This window comes from Triticum urartu, chromosome 3, assembly GCF_003073215.2.
Source record: "Triticum urartu cultivar G1812 chromosome 3, Tu2.1, whole genome shotgun sequence".
Lineage (NCBI taxonomy): Eukaryota > Viridiplantae > Streptophyta > Magnoliopsida > Poales > Poaceae > Triticum > Triticum urartu.
In genome coordinates, this window is record NC_053024.1 from 95,317,537 (window position 1) to 95,338,352 (window position 20,816).

General features: G+C 45.0%; 2 protein-coding genes across 3 annotated transcripts; one reads left to right on the plus strand and one right to left on the minus strand.

Moving 5' to 3' along the window:
• The first annotated feature begins 807 nt into the window (after positions 1-807).
• LOC125543067 (putative pentatricopeptide repeat-containing protein At3g15930) lies at positions 808-5,602 on the plus strand. 2 transcript variants are annotated; one of them, XM_048706317.1, is made up of 3 exons: positions 808-3,120; positions 3,347-3,419; positions 5,475-5,602. In XM_048706317.1, exon 1 carries the CDS (start codon positions 947-949, stop codon positions 2,834-2,836), a length of 1,890 nt encoding a protein of 629 aa, XP_048562274.1. In that variant the 5' UTR covers positions 808-946; the 3' UTR covers positions 2,837-3,120; positions 3,347-3,419; positions 5,475-5,602. The 2 variants fall into 2 exon arrangements, with proteins under 2 accessions (XP_048562274.1, XP_048562273.1); XM_048706316.1 differs by having other exon boundaries at positions 3,326-3,419; positions 5,475-5,518.
• LOC125543070 (UDP-glycosyltransferase 73D1-like) lies at positions 3,414-6,250 on the minus strand. Its single transcript, XM_048706320.1, has 2 exons — positions 5,467-6,250; positions 3,414-5,313 (listed from the first exon to the last, which is right to left on the minus strand). The coding sequence occupies exons 1-2, from the start codon at positions 5,943-5,945 to the stop codon at positions 4,317-4,319; spliced, it is 1,476 nt and encodes a 491-aa protein (XP_048562277.1). The 5' UTR covers positions 5,946-6,250; the 3' UTR covers positions 3,414-4,316.
• Positions 6,251-20,816: the final 14,566 nt, after the last annotated feature.

Here is a 20,816-nt window from a genome sequence, read left to right on the forward strand (position 1 = left end):
TTCTTGAACATTGGAAAAAACCAAAGCCATTTGATGTTAATGATTTTTTAAAATCTCCGATTACCTTGAGCTTGTTTGGCAATATTGCTTGTCTATATCAAGGGACCATAAAGTGAATTTTTGAAAAAAATAACAAATTTATGGCGCATGCAGTTTTTATAATATTTTTACTATCTTTTTCTGAAAATAGATGGGTGCGACAATGCACGCAATCAGTGATCTAGTACATTTGTAAAATATACTACTTTGTAAAAGAAAATCAGATGGATTCCTAGTACACATATTCTATCCATGCGGGTTGGAGATCTACAAAATCATACACACATATGTAGAATTGAAACCTGAGACCCCGTTTGAAATGTGGATGTGTTGTTTTGTGCACACTGATATTTAATTAAAGTTTGAGCTAAATATTGGTGGCCACACAAATTTTACACCGATTCCAAACAGCCTCTTATATAGAGAGAAAAGAAAAAGAAAAACAGAGCGGAAGGCGAGCGAAGTCTTCATTCCCCGCTCGAAGGCCACCGCTATCCCGCGGCCGGAAGGCCACCGCTGCTGTTGGTTGCCGACCCTGCTCGCCGGAGCGCAGCTCCACGTGAGCACGTCCAGCGATAGGTCCCGCCGTCGTGATGCGCCGGGACCTCCTCGCTCGCCCGTGTTTTCTAATCTGCTGCCGCTGTCGTTCGTAGACCAGACGTGCTCGGTGCGCCACCCCCCAGTGCAGTCCATCTCGTCGGCTCATCCTTCCTTTCCCTGCTGCGGTAAATCAATCTACCCGCGGTTAACGCGACGATGCCGCGGTAAATCAATCTACCCGCGTTTAACGCGACGACGGTGCGGTGAGGGGTGCGCGGGGAAGGCTGGCACCCGCATTGCTCTGCGCCCGCGGCCTGTTCGACGGAATTCCCAGCCCACGGTGCTGGTTTGGCTGCCAGGGCCGAGGATGCCCTTGCGGGCGTACGTGGGCATGCTGGCACGCGGAGCCAGGCCTGACGCATACACGTTCCCGCCGTTGCTCAAGGCGGTGGCGGCGGAGCGGGGTGCTGTGGCGCCGTCCGTCGGAGACTCTGTCCACGCGCATGTGGTTAAGTTTGGGCTGGAGCTCAACGCCCACGTGGCGAGCTCGCTGGTGCTCATGTACGCTACCAGGGGCGACGGCGTGATGGCGCGTGCGCTGCTGGACGTGCAGCCTGCCGGAGGTGGCGGCACGCCCGTTGTGTGGAATGCACTTATGTCCGGCCACAAGAGAAGCAGGCAGTTCAGGCTGTCATGCTGCTCATTCCTGGATATGGTGAGGGCTGGCGTTGTGCCCACGCCGGTCACCTACATCACAGTGCTGTCGGCATGTGGCAAAGGCAACGACGTCCTGCTCGGAATGCAGCTGCACAAGCGCGTCATTGAGAGCGGGGTGTTGCCTGACCTCAAGGTGGAGAATGCGCTTGTTGGTATGTATGCCGAGTGTGGCGAGATGGAAGCAGCTTGGGATTTGTTTGAGGTCATGCAGGTGAGGAACATTGTGTCCTGGACGTCGGTAATCTCTGGGTGTGTAAGACTAGGCCAGGTTGATCGAGCCAGGGTACTCTTTGATCGTATGCCTGAGAGGGACACCGTCTCATGGACTGCGATGATTGATGGTTATGTACAAGCTGGCCAGTTCCGAGAGGCATTGGAGATGTTTCGTGAGATGCAACTTAGCAAGGTGAGGGCAGATGAGTTCACCATGGTCAGCATAGTCACGGCATGCGCGCAGCTTGGTGCTTTAGAGACAGGGGAGTGGGCTAGAATTTACATGAACAGACATGGGATCAAGATGGATACTTTTGTTGGGAATGCGCTCATAGACATGTATTCAAAGTGTGGGAGCATCGAGAGGGCAATGGACGTGTTCAATGAGATGCACAGTAGAGATAAGTTTACTTGGACCGCTATTATACTTGGTCTTGCAGTGAATGGCCATGGTGAGGAGGCTATCAATATGTTTGACAGGATGCTTAGGGCGTTTGAAGCTCCAGACGAGGTGACCTTCATTGGCGTTCTCACTGCCTGTACTCATGCTGGCTTGGTTGACAAAGGACGAGACTTCTTTCTCAGCATGACTGTGACCTACAGGATTGCTCCTAATGTGATGCATTATGGATGCATGATCGACCTCCTTGGGCGAGCTGGGAAACTAAGAGAAGCATTGGAGACAATAGGTAAAATGCCCATGAAACCCAGCTCTGCAATCTGGGGGACCCTGCTGGCAGCTTGTAGGGTCCATGGTAACTCAGAGATAGGTGAATTGGCAGCAGAACGTCTCCTTGAGTTGGATCCAGAGAACAGCATGGCTTACGTCCTTTTGTCCAATCTGTATGCAAAATCTAATAGATGGGGAGATGTCCGGTGGCTTAGGCAGGTAATGATGGAGAAAGGAATCAAGAAAGAGCCTGGTTGCAGCCTTATTGAAATGAATGGCACAATTCACGAATTTGTAGCTGGCGATAGATCTCATCCTATGAGCGAAGAAATCTATTCTAAATTGGACAAGGTACTCACGGATTTGAAGAATGATGGATATGTACCTGATGTAACCGAGGTCTTTGTTCAAGTCACAGAAGAAGAAAAACAAAAAGTTCTTTATTGGCACAGCGAAAAGTTGGCTGTCGCTTTTGCATTACTCGTATCAGAATCCAGTGTGACAATAAGGATCGTGAAAAACTTGAGGATGTGTTTAGACTGCCACAATGCAATTAAATTGATCACCAAGTTATATATGAGAGAGATTGTTGTGAGGGACAGGACACGCTTCCATCATTTTAGACATGGACTCTGTTCTTGTAAGGACTATTGGTAACTCATCATGCATCGATGATGTAAAACAAGTTAATATCAGTTGTCCTAAAGTCTGAGTGATCACTCAGTGATTAACAAGCATTTTTTGTTTCAAATGATGCACTGGTTGCAAATCTGTACTTCAGAAGACGAAGTGATAATTAAGACAATATTCTCACACCAATGGAAGCCATACATGTTAAGTTATCATTTGGGATCATCCCCAAACATCTTGGCCTAATCTTCTCTGTTGCTGAATGATGATTGTTATATTGACAGTTTGGCGCAACTTCTATTAAAAGAAAGGTGAGTTATTGCATGCCATGCAATCTGTATTCTTTTGCTGGTTAGATACTAGTAAGTTTTGCTCTGCTCCTCTCGGTAATTTGTTCTTAGACTGTATTTGAGAGAGGTTCCAATGCAATTCTTATATTTATTAGTCCAAAGGAATTTGTCTGGTCTTCTTAATTTTCTTTCACCAACATGTGATACATGAACTTCTGGCCTGAAGCTGATGATCATGGTGCAACAGCGTTCTGCCATTCACTTGGTAGCAAATCTGGGTGTCTGCTGAAGCTTTACTGTTTGGTGCTTAGTGAAACCAGGTTCGTTCTATTTCCACCAATCTGCAGCTTTCATATGTTCAATCCCGTTGCCTAGTTGGTAGTTGAATTTGTAATGAACTCAAAACATTGACCTGCTTTGATTGTAGAATATTTCACCATGCTTGTTCATAGTTGCTCAGTAAATCTTGAAACATTTTGTGGAATAGCCACTCTATTTAGATGCATTTATTTATACCATAGTATAAGTTATTCACACATCTCTGTGCCCACAGTTATTAGATACCTCTATATCAAAATATAAGACGTTTTTGTAGTTCAAATTGAAGTGCAAAAACGTATTATTTTTTGGTATGGAGGGAGAAAATACATACTTTTATCCAAAAAAATATATTTAGAAGGTTAAAGTGCATATTTAGCAGGAATGTGGCACCTGAAGTAAATGTTTTCTTCATTAATCTTGAGTTGGCCCTCCTCAAACCATTTTTTAGGATTAGGATTGAAGAGATCCTTGAAACTTAATGTTCGTCACACTACTCAGTCAAACATAAGCTTCTAATTTCTTGTGCACTTTATGCTGCTTCTAATTCCTTCTTTTCTTTCGATTATTCACCTCGAATTACCTCGTTCTTTCAGTGTCAGTTTTTGATTGTGTGGATACATTTTATTTTATATTTTGCCCTTTTCCAACTCTTATTAACTCTGATGAGCTAGCGGGAGACAAAGGGAAGGGAGAACATAACATCTGGAAAATCAGACTGTGTGTAACATTATGTTGACTGCCATGGAACCTGTATAACAGTATGGATAATCGATATTGCTGTCAACTCATTTGGACCATGCCTAATCTCTAAACAATTAGGCCACCACCAGTGACCCTGATACAAGCTACTGGTTATTTGGAAAATAAATCTTTTTATTAAGTTTACACCATGTGCATCAACCACATGCATTTGTCTTGTTTCCCATTTCTTGAATCAGTAGCTTTATGTTGTTATATGAAGAACCTTCCTCATCGAAAGCCCTCCTTGCCTTAATGGCACAGTCTCTTGCTCTCACCCGGAACTGCTCTTCAGCTTTCCCCTCATCCATCAGGGCGTACACTGCTCTCTCCACATCATTTCTTGTAACCATAGCCTCTTTGTGTTCATGTCCCCACCGTGTAACTCCTTCCACTCCAACCTCCACCCCAATGTTCAGCACCTCCACCACCAGCTTCTCATTTGAAAACTGCTCGGCAAAGTGCGGCCAAGTGATCATGGGCACGCCTGCACAGATGCCCTCTATTGTTGAGTTCCACCCACAGTGCGTCATAAATCCTCCAACGGCTTGGTGCCACAGGATCATCACCTGTGGCGCCCAGCCCCTTATGATCATGCCTCTGTCTTTGACGCGTTCCTCGAAGCCATCTGAGAGCCATTCCTCAACTTCTGGAAACTTATCTCCTGCTTTGATCACCCAAATGAATGGTTTCTTGGTGGCTTCAAGTCCCAGGCCGAGCTCAATAAGTTGCTGAGGTGCAGTGCAGGCGAGGCTGCCAAAGCTGACAAAGATCACTGAGCCTGGCTTCATTGAATCAAGCCACTGCAAGCACTCTGCCTCATCTATTGGCGCCTTGTTTCCTCTTGCGGCGATTGTGTTGCTGTTTTGGTGGCAGAGGCACATTGGCCCGACCGTCCATACTTTCTTCCTTGTCACCTGCTCAAAGGATTCGATATACAATGTCTCCAGCTCTTTGAAGCTGTTAAGGACTACGCCATCGCATCTCAGCTCCTCTTGATAGATCTTCTCACGAATTTGCTCCATACCTGGAATGGGAATGCGTCCAGGGCATTTAGCCTTTGCCAACTCCAGTGGTGTAGGGAACCCTGAGATCGTAATGAGCTCATTCTCATCTGTGACGTGTTTCAATAAGTTGTCGTGGCAAATGATGTAACTGCAAGGTGGTAATAGTTGTTAAAATCACATAAAACTGCAGGCTTAAACGTCAACAAACTGCAATTGATCTGCAAAACAAAAGATAGTAATAGCAGTTAATTTGCCCAGTACAAAATTAACTACTCATGGGATTTCCCTTTTATGATTGTACCTGACAAGGGACGAGAAGCCACAGAAGCCACTAAAGGCGAGCCTCGGGATACCAAGCTCTCTTGCGACGTCACCGGTCCACCAATGCATCGTGTCAGATATGATGCAGCTCGGAGGCGACTGCTGCTGCTCACGGAGGTGCGCCTTGAGCGGCTCCCGAAGCGCGGCGCATGCCTCCAAGAAGTTTAACACCAGATCCTTGGATTGGATCATGTCGACGTTCTCACACATGTCCGGTAGACCAAACTCGGCTGCCGGGAAATGGAGCTCCACGAGCCGGACCGCCAGGCCTGTCTCCACGTGGGCGGCGAAGCTCGCCAGCCTGGACGCGTTCACTGGCGTGGTGATGAAGGTGACCTGCACGCCGTTCTCGGCCAGCAGGCGCGCCATGTCGGTCATGGGAATGATGTGACCCTGCGCCATCATGGGGACCAGCACGAAGTGCGCCCTTGCGGAGCCGCTCTGGCCATCGCCGGACATGGCTAAATTGGCTTTGTCAGCGAAGTTGGTGGAGTCAATCAAGCTGGGAGGAAGCAACGCTACCGTCCGGCAAGATGCATGGCACGATCTGTTGGAAGCAACGCAATGGGATGGTAACTGTGGTGTATAAATAGCATCTGGTCCTGGCGGAAAATGCTTTGGGCTGTATTTCTCGGTTATTTCGTATATTTGCTGTTATAAATGCTCGATCTTTCGTATATCACCAATGATCTGATCATGTATTTTCTATTATAAATGTTCAATCTTTCGTATAGCACCAATCTATATCTATATCTATACCTACTACTTCATATCTCTATCTCCATCTCTATTTCTAATTCTATAATTCTAATTCTAATTTCTAATTTCTAATCTAATATTAAAGGGAGGATTGTTTCTCCACCTTTTTTGGTCCAATCAATTGTTTTGTACGTCGCCTTATTTATTTTTCCTTCGTACGTGCCCAGCCCGCCCACACATCGTCCTGTTTTTTCCCTCTCTGTACGCTCCCCGCCAACCTACCTATCATGTTATTTGAGAATGAAGAAGAAGATATCCTTTTATACGGGTTAAACGAATTTTGTTAAAAAAATATTCAATGAAGGAAATGAATTAAATGGAGGAGTAAGTTCCGCCGTTATGAGCATGGAAGGAAAGAAGAAAAAATAAGGAATAAATTTCATCCTTATGATGAGGCGGAAATGGAAGGAATTAAAGGAAAGAATAAAAGATGAAATAAATTTCATCCTTTATGATAAGGCAGGAAGGAAGGAATTAAAGGAAAGAATGAAAGAAGGAATAAATAAATTTCCCTATCATATACGAAGCATGAAGAAAGGAATTAAAGAAGAAAGAAATTTCATAAGGAAAGAATAAAAGACAGAATAAATTTTGGTATAATTACATGAGGCATGAAGGGAAGGAATTAAAGATGAAATGAAATTCGCTAGGAACTAAAATAAGAAATAAAAATTTCACTGTTAAGAAATTAACAGAACAAAATAAATTCCGTTGTGGACCGATTATATATATCATCGGCTGTGCATGCATAAAAGAAGTCCCATTGTGACTCTACCTACGAGTATATGGGATCACACTAATTACATCGAAAAGAGACTCCTGGAGGAGCTTGTCAAAAGTGGCCATGTTACTTTTGAATCTCCTGATGATGTTGTTTTTGCTGAATCTCATATGATGTACGTGAGAGCTGACAATAGGTATATGTCAAAGTCAATCTACCTTCTACTATTATAGGTGATCCGGTCACTTCCCAACTATGAATTTATTTGCAAGTTTTGCGGCAGTGGAGGCAAAAGAATGAAGTCACCCCAAATCGTTGCACCGGTGCTCTATATTGCGGAAGGTCACGCACGCATTGGCAAGGGTTGAGCCATATTCGATTTATTTTTGGGAGTTAAGGCAGAACAAATCCAAATAGTTAAATCGGACCTGCTCAAATACCAAATCATGGTTTGGAGCTTGTATACAAACATCCAAATGCATGGTTCGATGGCATGGCAGAACAACACAACATGGTTCACTGCCAAAAACATGCCCAAGTTCATGTTAGAGATGAAGAAGGTGGACGGTGGTGATAGTGAAGTGTATGCGGTTTAAGTTGAGTCAACAAGTTGATGACCACACACCTTAATTTATTTTTGCATTAATAATTATTATTGTGAGTGCTCAATAAAGAAATGCATCGCCTGGTATATTAAGACATGATTGGTGTTCAACCACATGAACATGTATATGCAGTTGCAGCACACAAGGAATTACAAGCTGGTGCAGGTAGGGACTCGAGAAATATGCATGATGAGTGTGATGACCAAGATCATCGCCTTTGGACTGATCACATCGGATGAAATAGGTGGGCAAGTGACCATCACGGAAGATGATGACGAAGAGGAGAAGTAACAACACAGATGTGATGGTATGGGTGTGCGAGAGTTTGTTTCTCCCGTTACCACGCACGAGCATTTGTTCTAGTCTATATCTATACCTACTAATAAAGAAATTAGTATTTTGGCTTCCGTCACACTCTTTTTCAGAAAAGCCTCTGCTATTCTTGAAATTAATCCACGGTCCATGTTTAAGTCATCGAGAAAAACATTTTGCTTTTTGTAGAAACCTGTGTGGTTACTAGAAATCAATCGGTGGTACGGGTTTAAGTCATCGAGAAAAACCTTTTGATTTTTGGTGCAAAATCACCCCTGACATTTGAGTTAATCAACCCACAATTCATATCAAGTGTTTTTTTCCCAAAAAAGTCACATCTTTAAATCTTAAGTCCAAATTTAACATGTTATATATGAATTTTGATTCAAAAAATGTGTAGAATGTGAATAAGATGTTATTTTTATCCGTTAGCCATTTTTAAAAATTCTACTAACTATTTATGATGCAACTTAATTAGCACAACCTGTCTTCCTTTCGTGCCGGCGTCGATTCAGACTGTGGAAATAAACACCTCAACAAAACAGATTGGAGACGGAAAAAACCATCTATAATCACGCATGCATGCCTCATCAAAATCTCACAGGGAAAAAGAAAACAGAACCACACACGCATGCCTCGTCAAAATCTCAAAGGGGAAAAAGAAAACCAATTTCTCATCTAATACCGCGAAAGAGATGTTGGGGAACGCAGTAATTTCAAAAAATTTCCTACGCACACGCAAGATCATGATGATGCATAGAAACAAGAGGGAAAAGTGTTGTCCACGTACCCTCGTAGACCGTAAGCGAACGCGTTATGACAACGCGGTTGATGTAGTCGTACGTCTTCACGATCGACCGATGCTAGCACCGAAGGTACGACACCTCCGCGATCTGCACACGTTTGGCTCGGTGACGTCCCACGAACTCACAATCTAGTAGAGTGTCGAGGGAGAGCTTCGTCAGCACGACAGCGTAATGACGGTGATGATGATTCTACCGGAACAGGGCTTCGCCTAAGCACCGCTACGCTATGACCGAGGTGGATTATGGTGGAGGGGGGCACCGCACATGGCTAAGAGATCAATGATCAAGTTGTGTGTCTATGGGGTGCCCCCCTCCCCCATATATAAAGGAGTGAAGGAGGGGGAGGGGGCCGGCCTCCTAGGCATGCCCCAAGGGGAGTCCTACTCCCACCGGGAGTAGGATTCCCCCCTTTCCCTAGTTGGATTAGGAGAGAAGGAAGGGGAAGGAAGGAGGAAGGAAGGGGGGGGGGGGGGGGGGCGGCCCCCCTACCAATTCAGATTGGGCTTGGGGGGCCTCCTTTGCTCCCTTCTCCTCTCTCCCACTATGGCCCAATAAGGCCCATATACCTCCCGGGGGGTTCCGGTAACCTCTCGGTACATCGGTAAATGCCCGTTCTCACCCGGAACCATTCCGATGTCCAAATATAGTCATCCAATATATTGATCTTTATGTCTCGACCATTTCAAGACTCCTCGTCATGTCCGTGATCATATCCGGGACTCTGAACTACCTTCGGTACATCAAAACACATAAACACATAATACGGTCGTCACCGAACGTTAAGCGTGCGGACCCTACGGGTTCGAGAACTATGTAGACATGACCGAGACACATCTCCGGTCAATAACCAATAGCGGAACCTGGATTCTCATATTGGTTCCTACATATTCTACGAAGATCTTTATCGGTCAAACCGCATAACGATATACGTTGTTCCCTTTGTCATCGGTATGTTACTTGCCCGAGATTTGATCGTCGGTATCTCAATACCTAGTTCAATCTCGTTACCGGCAAGTCTCTTTACTCGTTCCATAATGCTACATCCCGTAACTAACTCATTAGCTTACATTGCTTGCAAGGCTTATAGTGATGTACATTACCGAGAGGGCCCAAAGATACCTCTCCGACAATCGGAGTGATAAATCCTAATCTCGATCTATGCCAACTCAACAAACACCATCGGAGACACCTGTAGAGCACCTTTATAATCACCTAGTTACGTTGTGACGTTTGGTAGCACACAAAGTGTTCCTCTGGTATTCGGGAGTTGCAGGATCTCATAGTCATAGGAATATGTATAAGTTATGGAGAAAGCAATAGCAACAGACTAAACGGTCATCGTGCTAAGCTAACAGATGGGTCAAGCCAATCACATCATTCTCTAATGATGTGATCCTGTTTAATAAAATGACAACTCATGTCTATAGTTAGGAAACATAACCATCATTGATTCAACGAGCTAGTCAAGTAGAGGCAAATTAGTGACACTCTGTTTGTCTATGTATTCACACATGTACTAAGTTTCCGGTTAATACAATTCTAGTATGAATAATAAACATTTATCATGATATAAGGAAATATAAATAACAACTTTATTATCGCCTCTAGGGCATATTTCCTTCAAGAGACACCTTAAGATTAATCATATTCAAACGCGTTGCGATTGTGTGAGCACGAAGGACACCGTCGGCGATGGTGAGAAGGAGGATAAGCAGCAAAACAGATGGGATTTCATGTTGAAATGAAGGATATGAACCTATTGTGGTCTTCAACCATAACTATTGAGTAGAGGCATGTGGTATTATTATTTTTTCATTGCAACACACGGGCTCTTTTGCTGGTGATATAAAATATAAATACTAGTTGAATGCACTACTTGAATACTGAGGTCATGGCTTCGGCAGGGAATCGTGGATCGTATTCAATCAAGCTGAACACACACAAGATGACACGATCTGTGTTGGAAGAAGAACCAAGGTCATCAACTTGGTCAGTGCCTCAGTGGTCACCACTTCCGAGTGAAGCGTTCTTGCCCATTAGTTATGGGTTGTGCAGTTGATGATCCACAAGTATAGGGGATCTATCGCAATCCTTTCGATAAGTAAGAGTGTCGAACCCAACAAGGAGTAGAAGGAAATGACAAGCGGTTTTCAGCAAGGTATTTTCTACAAACACTGAAATTATTGGTAACAGATAGTTTTGTGATACGATAATTCGTAACGGGTAACAAGTAACAAGTGTAACTAAAGTGCAGCAAGGTGGCCCAATCCTTTTTGTAGCAAAGGACAAGCCTGGACAAACTCTTATATAAAGCAAAATGCTCCCGAGGACACATGGGAATTACTGTCAAGTTAGTTTTCATCATGCTCATATGATTCACGTTCGTTATTTTGATAATTTGATATGTGGGTGGACCGGTGCTTGGATGTTGTCCTTACTTGGACAAGCCTCCCACTTATGATTAACCCCTCTCACAAGCATCGGCAACTACGAAAGAAGAATTAAAATAAATCTAACCATAGCATGAGACACGTGGGTCCAAATCAGCCCTTTACGAAGCAACGCATAAACTAGGGTTTAAGCTTCTGGCACTCTAGCAACCCATCATCTACTTATTACTTACCAATGCCTTCCCCTAGGTCCAAATCATGGTGAAGTGTCATGTAGTCGACATTCACATAACACCACTAGAGGAAAGACAACATACATCTCATCAAAATATCGAACGAATACCAAATTCACATGATTACTTATAACAAGACTTCTCCCATGTCCTCGGGAACAAACGTAACTACTCACAAATGTTGGTGTACAAAAGTAGGGGCTCTCCTTTTGCACCCCTTTACTTGTGTACGGGCAGTCAGAGCCGCGCCCACGGCCACACTGAGCAGGGCAGAAGAGGGATGCCGGAGCACAAGACAGCCAAAGCAACGCCAAGACTAGGGACTCAAAGAGAGAAAGAGGGCGAGGTGGACTCCCCCGGCAAGACCCTTGCCGGGGTGGCTTCCGCAGCCCCGGCAAGATCCTTGCCGGGGCAACTTGCCTGACGCCAGCGGAGCGCACCACCCTTGAGCCCAAGGGTTTCTGACGCCACCAACCACGTTGGAACCAAGGCTCGGGAGGCACCTCCGTGGTGGCATGCAGATCTTTGTAGAGATCATAAATACACAAGATCAGATGAGAACCAGAAGACGACGATCCTTGGCGAGATCCTTGCCAAGGAGATCCACGAGACCCCGGCAAGATCCTTGCTGGGGACGACCGCGGTGCCGCAGCGAGACCCTTGCCGAGGACGCCTGCGGGGCCGCGGCCAGGCCCGCGTCTGCCAAGACTCCACCGCCACTCCCATGCAGCTGCCAGCTCGACCAGCTGGGCAGGCATCTGCGTGGCAGCGCGCGACCTCCACACCAACTCAGCAAGCACCTGCGTGGTGGCATGCAGATCTTCGTGAAGGCTCCACCACCGCGCTAGCCCAGCAGCCAGCCAACGTGGCGCTACAACGCCTCATCAGCTTGGACGCGCATCGGAGCCAGGCGAGGCAACGACAGCTGGGACGAGCTTCTTTGCCGACCCCAATAAAGCAAGAGGGGCACGTCGGCAGCGCATTAAATGCGTTTGTCCGACGATGCCAGGGGATAGACTCAACCCCTGTACACCTTTCCACCTCCTGTGTGCCACTGTGGCGACCCCTTTTTGTCTATAAAAGGAGGCCCGAGACATACTGGAGAGGGATTCAGATCTTTTGGACTAGAGAGACATCACAGCTAGTTCAGGAACACAAGAACACTCAAATATACATCAAAGCACACTACAAAAAAAATACACTTCCGTGATGATACGTGTTTGTCACAGTAGGTCGCTTTTTTTGTCATGCATGTACATCCATGACAAATTTATGACAGAATCAAGATAGTCATACCTGTGCTGTTGTAGAAGTGTTCCATAACATTACCAAAATTATCATCACGGAAGTGTCCACTTCCATGACGATAAATCACGCGTCACAGAAGTGCTTTCGTCAAGGGTGACCGACATGTGGCATCCACCGTAACGGAACGCCGTTAAGCTATCGGGTCGGGTTTTGGATCCGATAACCCGTTAACAGCCCCGACCAATGGGGATTTTCCACGTGTAAAATCATCATTGGCTGGAGGAAACACGTGTCGGCTCATCGTTGGGACAGATGTCAACCACTCATTGGACGGAAGGCGCCTATGATACGTCGACATGTGGCATGGCCCAACAGAGGCCCATTCCTGTGAAAAGGCCAGCCCGTTTGACTTGGTCAAAAGCTGGCGGGCCGGCCCATGGAAAGCCTGTTAACGGCCTGTTCGAATATAGCCCATTTACATCCTGCTAACCCAAGGCCCGTTACACCCTATCCGAATTAGGCCCAGTAGCGTCATCTGGGCCATCCAATATGATTCCAGCCCATTTTCACTTCTGGCCCATGTATGGCCCATGACGTCTTTCGGCCCATATGAGGCCCTATGTAACTCTTGGCCTACTAACGGCCCGTGGTGAAACTGGACCGTAATGAACAGTGTATCACTTTACACCCATTAATGGCCCATGGTGAAACCGGCCCGTAATGAACAGCATATCACTTTATACCCGTTAACGGCCCGTTATTCCGTTGGGCCGTTTCCAGCCCATGTTATCTTTCGGCCTTCTCAGAGCCCATTTATTCTTGGGCTCATTTCCAGCATTCGTTTACTTACGGCCCGTTACTGTCATTTTCTGCTTGTGGGCCAAATTCAGCCCGTGGTTACAGTCGGCCCGTTTGTGGTCCGCTAATACGTTGGGCCAATTTCATAGCGTCATCAAATACGGCCTATTAACGATGGCCCGTTATGGTCGGCCCATGAATGAACGATTCCAACTCTAGCCCGTTTATGGCCATAATGCGGTCTGTTTGGCCCATGTTTGGCCAATCGATTATACGGCCCGTATAAGGCCCATTGATAATACGGCCCGCAGAAGGCCCATTGTTTCTACGGCCCGTAGAAGGCCCATTGTTTCTACGACCCGTAGAAGGCCCACTGTTTCTACGGCCAGTAGGAGGCCCAGTGTCACTACAGTAAATATTAGCCCATGGTTATTGTGGCCTAGTTTTAAAAAATAGGTTATTGCAGCCACTAGCTAACCGCGGAAAAAGAACTGCAATGACTACAAGCAAACAAATAAACAAGACAACAAGGAAATAAATAAGCAAGCAACTAACGCTAGGCTATCACGGCTATTACACATATTACATCCATTGGGCATCAAAGTTCGCCACCAGTGCAAATATAGGGAACAAAGCAGCATATCATATACACTGGTTGTCAAAGTTGGCGAGCAGCGCAAATAAACGCCGCAGCAAAACAAATCCAGAACTGAAACCACTTCAGAAGATCTCAAGAAACAATATCCTGGGTACCCATAATGCTGGCAAGATGCTTAGCAAGCTTATTAACTTTCTCTTGTTTGGCGCTTAAATCCTCCAGCACTTGCTGTTGCACCAGAAAATATGCATCTGAATTCTGCAGGGACTTCCTCAGTCCTTCAGCTTCCCATCACAGCACATCTGATCGATGTCTTTCAACTTGAAGTTGAGACTCAAGAAGACGAACTGATTCAGGCAGGGAGTTCGAAGAGCTTGTGCCAGCAGTAGTGGCCAGTAACTCGAACACTACATCAAGACAGGACTTTTGGGTTCCCTCACTGTCGCCAAGATAGTTTTTATCAGCTTTCTTGGAGACCAACAGGGATGTCTCACTATCTTGAACCTTATCTTCATTACTTCCTTTACCATTGGATAACGCGATACTGTTCTCCAATATTTTGTTCGCATTCCAAAAGAGAAACAAGTAGACACATCACATGTTTACCATGTTGTATATGAAACTCATTTTGGTAAATGAGTTCAGTAGTAAAGTGGACAGGATAACAGCATGAAACAAACATATATCTATGTACCATGGTCACTTTATGGTCTATACCATTCTAGTTTTTGTTGCTAAATCAAGATAGAGACACAGTTCAAATAATATTTGTTCAAGACAAAGCAGAATAGACAGAATATAAGTGTGGGTAACTATAGAGCAATAACAACACTTGTAATGTGCATGACATGAGAACATAACTGTTTATTTAATTGAAACTGAAATTAACATAGAGCAGGTTACAACAGCAAACCAGTTAAAGAAACACGTTTAAAACATACCTGTTGCGCCATTGGAGTTTCAATTCCATCCTTCAAATTTGAAAATAGTTGGTATGAGTAAATACAGTCATGCAAGAGTAAAGGAGTATGAACCATAGCTACAGAACCTGACCTGAGAACAATTCTTCTTCTCCTTTAAGCGTTGAGTTGGGATTCAGAATGGTGGTCCTCGTGCTTTGGGCACTGCAGTTCCCTTACTAACTGCTCGTGTTTGGGTGCTCTGTGGTGGAGACGGTGCTGTGTCAACTGGAACTGGGTTACTATCTGCCGAGGTTGGGGGTTAGAAGGGGTGTAGCTGGTTCTCTGTCCAACTGGGTAGGGATACAATCTGCGAGAGTCTGGGTTATGTGTGGTGGATCTGGTCCTTGGGCAAGTACAACCGTGGTTCTATCTGCATCAACTGGTAGCACTATCTTTTCTGAAGACCGTGTTGTTACTCCCTTAGATACTGCCATCACGCTCTCCAATTCAAATGGCTGATAAACAAGAAAAGTAATTGAAAGTATAGACATTGTATGATAGACAGGTGCAATGGATAGTGGGGAATAAAAGAGGGCATGAAATAATTCATATTTATGTTGTCTAACCAAACAGGATAGCATGACACAATTTCACATATATGATGACTAACTAAACAGGATAGCATGACACAATTTCACATTATGATGGCTAACTAAAAAAGATGGAAAGACATAGTTCAAAATATGAGACTATGTAAACAGGATGACATGACATAACTATATAATGTGTTTATTAAATAGGTTGGCATGCCATAATTCACATACATTCAGGGATAGAATGCCATAATTTAAAATATGATGACTGTAAACACTAAACATGATGAGATGATATAACTATATGATGTCTTTATTAAATGGGTTGCCATGCCATAATTCAGATAGATGATGTGTATGTACTATGTAAACATGATGGCATGATATAATTCAAATATATGATTTATATAGTAAGCAAGTAAGCAGATGGCAATCCATATATGATGTAAAAACTAAGCAATGCAAGACAACATGCATGACATGGGTAATATAACCCTGCCAAGTTTGAGCATAGACCTCAGGGGGAAAATAGGACTGGTCATCAGTCTCTGAATCCTCCTCTGAGGAGCTCTCTGTAACCAGCAAGATGTCTGCTTCAGCAGGTAGAATTGTCTGCTCTGAATACCTTGTTTTCACTCCAGATACTTCCATCACCGCTTCAAATGGCTGATGCACAGGAAGAGTAGTTGAATATACAAACGTTGTCGCCAAATGGAACACGTAATACAAAAAAATGATAGCATGATATAATTCACATACATGATGATTGGCTAAACAACATGGCATTGCATAATTCACATATATAATGCCTTTGCAACAAGATAGCATTGTATAATTCACATATATAATGTCTTGCAACAAGATGGCAATGCATAATTCACATATATGGTAATTAGACACTGAACAGGTGGCATTCACACAAAGCATGTCTAAACTAATCAAATGACATAGCAATGCGAGACACCATACGCATGATATGAGCAACATAACCCTGCCAAGTTAGAGCATACACCTCGGGGGGGGGGGGGATAGGACTGGTCATCTGTCTCTGAATTCTCCTCCGAGGAGCTATCCGTAACCAGCGAGATATGCGCTTCGTCAGATAGCATAGTCTGCTCTGAAGACCTTGTTTTCACTCTAGAATTTGCCATCACCGTGTCAAATGGCTGATGCACACGAAGAGCAGTTGAATGTAATAACATTGTTGACAAATGTAATATGTAACGAAAAAAGGATGGCCTGATATAATTTACATATAAGATGACTGGCTAAGCAAGATGGCATTGCAAAATTCACATATATGATGCCTGGCTAAACAAGATGGCGTTGCATAATTCACATAAACGATGAATAAACTAAACAGATGGCATTCGCACAAAGGATGTCTAAACTAAGCAGATGACATATTTGATGTATAAAGTAAGCAATGCAAGACACCATATGCATGATATAACCAACATCAGCATGCCAAGTTAGAGCGAAGACCTCAGGGGGTAAATAGGAGTTGTCTTCTCCTTCTGAATCCCCCTTAGAACAGATATCTTCCTCTCGATTACAATCCGAAATGCGTGGAGGGGGCTGCCTTTGTGCCTACCATGGAGCGACGTCTGCATGAAATTTTATTGCCACACAAGGCTCGTCTCTTTTGCTCTACATGTTCAGTTCCATTGTTTACAATAACTGTCATGCATAGGAATAAAACATAGTGAGATTATGTAAGGAGTGCATGCAGAAATCCAGAGTGATGGTAGCAACCTGTGGATAGACCCAAAACCAATAATAGCAGGCAGATAATGGCTTCTATTAAAAAATACAGATAATGGCTTCTTTACTGTTTGTTTCCCACCCAACATGAAACTCATAGTAGACACCGGAGATTAACCAGATAGTAGATAGATACTATTGATAGCGGCCCCGATATGTACCCCACAACCATTTAAAAACTCAAGTTTGACCATTAGTTTGGAGCTGACTCAGAGTCTAATCGGTGAACAGGATGATAAAGTAGCATGTAATATTAAGCGATGCATAACATAAGCAGACATGAAAGAGTGCGACCTCTCTTGCAGACCCGTGTAGTCCTCGAGGTCATCTGCTCGGTTGATGATGGTAGTGCAGTTTTCATGCCTGCCAGCGGCGGGGAAGAAGATCTGAGGCGGCGAAAGACAGTCTGGAGGCCGGATCCCTGCTGTGCTGGACCCTTCTGTGGTTGGAGCAGCTGAGCTGGGGTGGACGACGGCGCAGCAGGAGCGGGACAAACCACACAAGGTTTTCTTTGACAACTATCTGTAAGAGAAATAATTCTGTAAGGGCTTGTTTGAATTGGAGGATTCCAACAATGCAGGGATAGGAAATAGACAGGAATAGGATAGGAAAGCACGTGCAAAACAGAGAATTTAAAAACACAGGATTTCTGCCAATCTGGGTGTTTGATTCACAACAATTGGAAGATCACAGGATGCAAAGAAGCATGGTGAGATTAAGTCAAACCACAAGAAAATGTACGGTTATAATGCTATTATGCTACTATCTCTTAGTCTTGTGCTTCATGAATAGGAATTTGAAAAGGAGGACAAGTGAAAATTAAAATTCCTACGTTTTTTCTTTCAAGGAGACACTAAAGGAACAAATCCGTGTGCTCAGTGGACAATATATATAACATGTAGAGTAAAAAAGAGATGCAACAAGTGTACAACCTCTTTGGCGAAGCCATGTCGATCTTAGCGTGATTGGGTTGGCCGGTGAGGATGCTCCGGCTGACTTGGCTGTCGGAGGAGGGGAAGAAGATCTTAGGCGTCTGGAGATGGAGCCCGAGGTACTGCTCCGCTGTGATGGAGGGTTTCGTCATTGGAGCAGCTCCGGTGAGTTGTACGACGCCGAGGCTGAAGCAGGACAAGAGAGACAACGAACAACGTTAACCTGAGTGGAATTCTTATAGCATATCCAATACATGACGTAAAATACATAACCACAAAGTGCTAGATGTAAAATACATCAGCCGCTCATCTCTGAACTTAACTGTCAAAACTGAATTTAACCGTTGAAACTGAACTTAACTGTCGAAACTGAACTTAACTATCGAAACTGAATTTTGCTGCCGAAACTGAATTTTGCTGTCGAAACTGGACGCACTAGAAAGGTGAGGCTACACGTCGGTCGACTGACTTTTTCATCTCTGGTCAGTCGATTTAGCAGCCGTTGGATACGAAATCAAGGGCCCGCGGTTCATCTTCAACCTCCACCCCCTTGAGCCGGCCAAACAACAGCCCCCCGCCCCCTGTGGTGCACCACCCCGCCCCGAAAACACTCCCCCCCCCCCGGCCGCCGCCGCCCCGGCCATCCCTCTAGGCCCCCTGTGCCGAGCTTTTTCTCTGGCGATCCCCACGCCACCGCCCGGCCAATGCCCCGCCATTGCTGGCGACCACCGCCCCCATCCTGAACCCTAAGATAGATAGTGGGGTACCTCTCCAGCGAGCCCCCTCCCCACTGCGGCTGGTTCTTCCTTCACCCCGGCGGCATCGGAGTGAAGTGTAGCTAAATCGGAGCAGCATCGCAAGCAAGAGCAAGAGCGAGAGCAGCAGCGCGAGCAAGAGCAATAGCAAGAGCAGACCAGGCAGGGGACCGAGAGCAAGAGTAGAGCAGCAGCGCGAGCGAGAGCTAAAGCAGCAGCAGGTCCTACTGATGTGGACGTCGCTGCTGAGGGGGCGACGTCATGGAGGAAGTGGCCGGCGACGCCACCGTGGATGGAGCCGTGCCGTGTCGGCTCGGGACCGAGCGCCGGCAGCACCGTGAGATTGAATCAAGAAGAAAATGCGGCGATTAGTGTACAACCTCTTTGGTGGCGCCGATTAAGCCGCAGCTTCATCCGAGGAAATGGTGATGATGATGCTCTTCCAGTGGTGCAGGTGAAGATGGCGGTGTGGGAATGGAGCTGGCGCAAAAGACGAGGGGAACGTCGGGGCAGCTCCTTGGAGGTGGAGGACGGGGTGGCTGAACCGGCGGGACAATGAGATCGATGACGGATCCTCATCCAGTACGGTGGATGAGGGACGTCGAGGTGTTGCTGTGGACGTCGTCGTCGGGGAAGAGGCTCCGGGTGGGTGGCGGACGGAGCAGGGTGTGGGGTTTCGTCACGGGTTTTCGCGGCCTCGGTGTACGAATGGGTGGGCGGATGGGATGGCAGTGGGGAACCATGTCTTAGAGACGCGCTTGTCTGAAATGTGGGGTAAGTTATGAAAGTACCCCCACCGATTTGAGGCGGTTCTTTCGGTTCAGGGGTACCACGGGCATTTCGCGTGTTGGGCTTTCATAGGAGGTGGGAGTTTTCGCGCGCGTTGTAATTTCAGAATAGCAAAGCGCGGGTTGAGATGGAGGAGTTGTCGGAGCACAACGAGACAAAGATATATCTTAAATATTTCGGGCTAACAAGGCGCGGGTTGAAATTTCCGGAGAAGCCTAACGTGTACTGTACCAAATCAATGCGCCCTACAAATGTCATTCAAAACTTTGAATTCATGTTATGTTCAATTAAAATATTTTGCTATGTGTATAATGCATGCAACCTACTACTCAAATGAACGTTTTAGTGCATTCCAAACGTATATACTACCGCTTCAATATGAACTAAATTTGAATTCGTTTCTCTATTTGAATAAGATCTACAGTAATGATTGTTGTGAAGTCAAAGCATTTGAATTCGTTTCTCTGTTTTAATAAGATCTACAATCATCATTATTGTCAAGTTAAACCATCGTTTGTGTATTATCTTCACAGCACACCACATGATTAGTCTCGAGTTACATATGAACTATGTGTACTATATGAACTCGAACTAGATTTTTTGAATCCACTTTATTTTGATTTCAAATCACATTACATTTCTAGCTCTAGCTAGATCTTCATAATCTAAACCATGTCTCATATGTATAATGTGTTTATCACATTATGTATGGTGCCCCACCCCCTACGCCTACAAGTATTTAGATGTGAGTTGCAAACACCACACATTACCACAAATTCAAATAAAATGTGAGAATGTTCGATATATAGTATTGTTTAGATTGTTCTATATTTAGTTGTAAGCTGCAAACGCCACACATTATCACAAATTCAAATAAAATGTGAGATTGTTTGATGTATAGTATGGTTTAGATTGTTCGGCATTTAGCTGTGAGTTGCAAACACCATGCATTATCACATTATGGTATAACATGTGCACAACACGTGTATCACCGCTATATTCATGCATGCAATGTTTAAAACACTATGATCTCCTATTCAAATATATGAATCCGCTTTCATATCAAATTATGATCTCTGTTAGTCTCTTACACCCACACAATCCTCTAACCTTTGTAGCTACCAC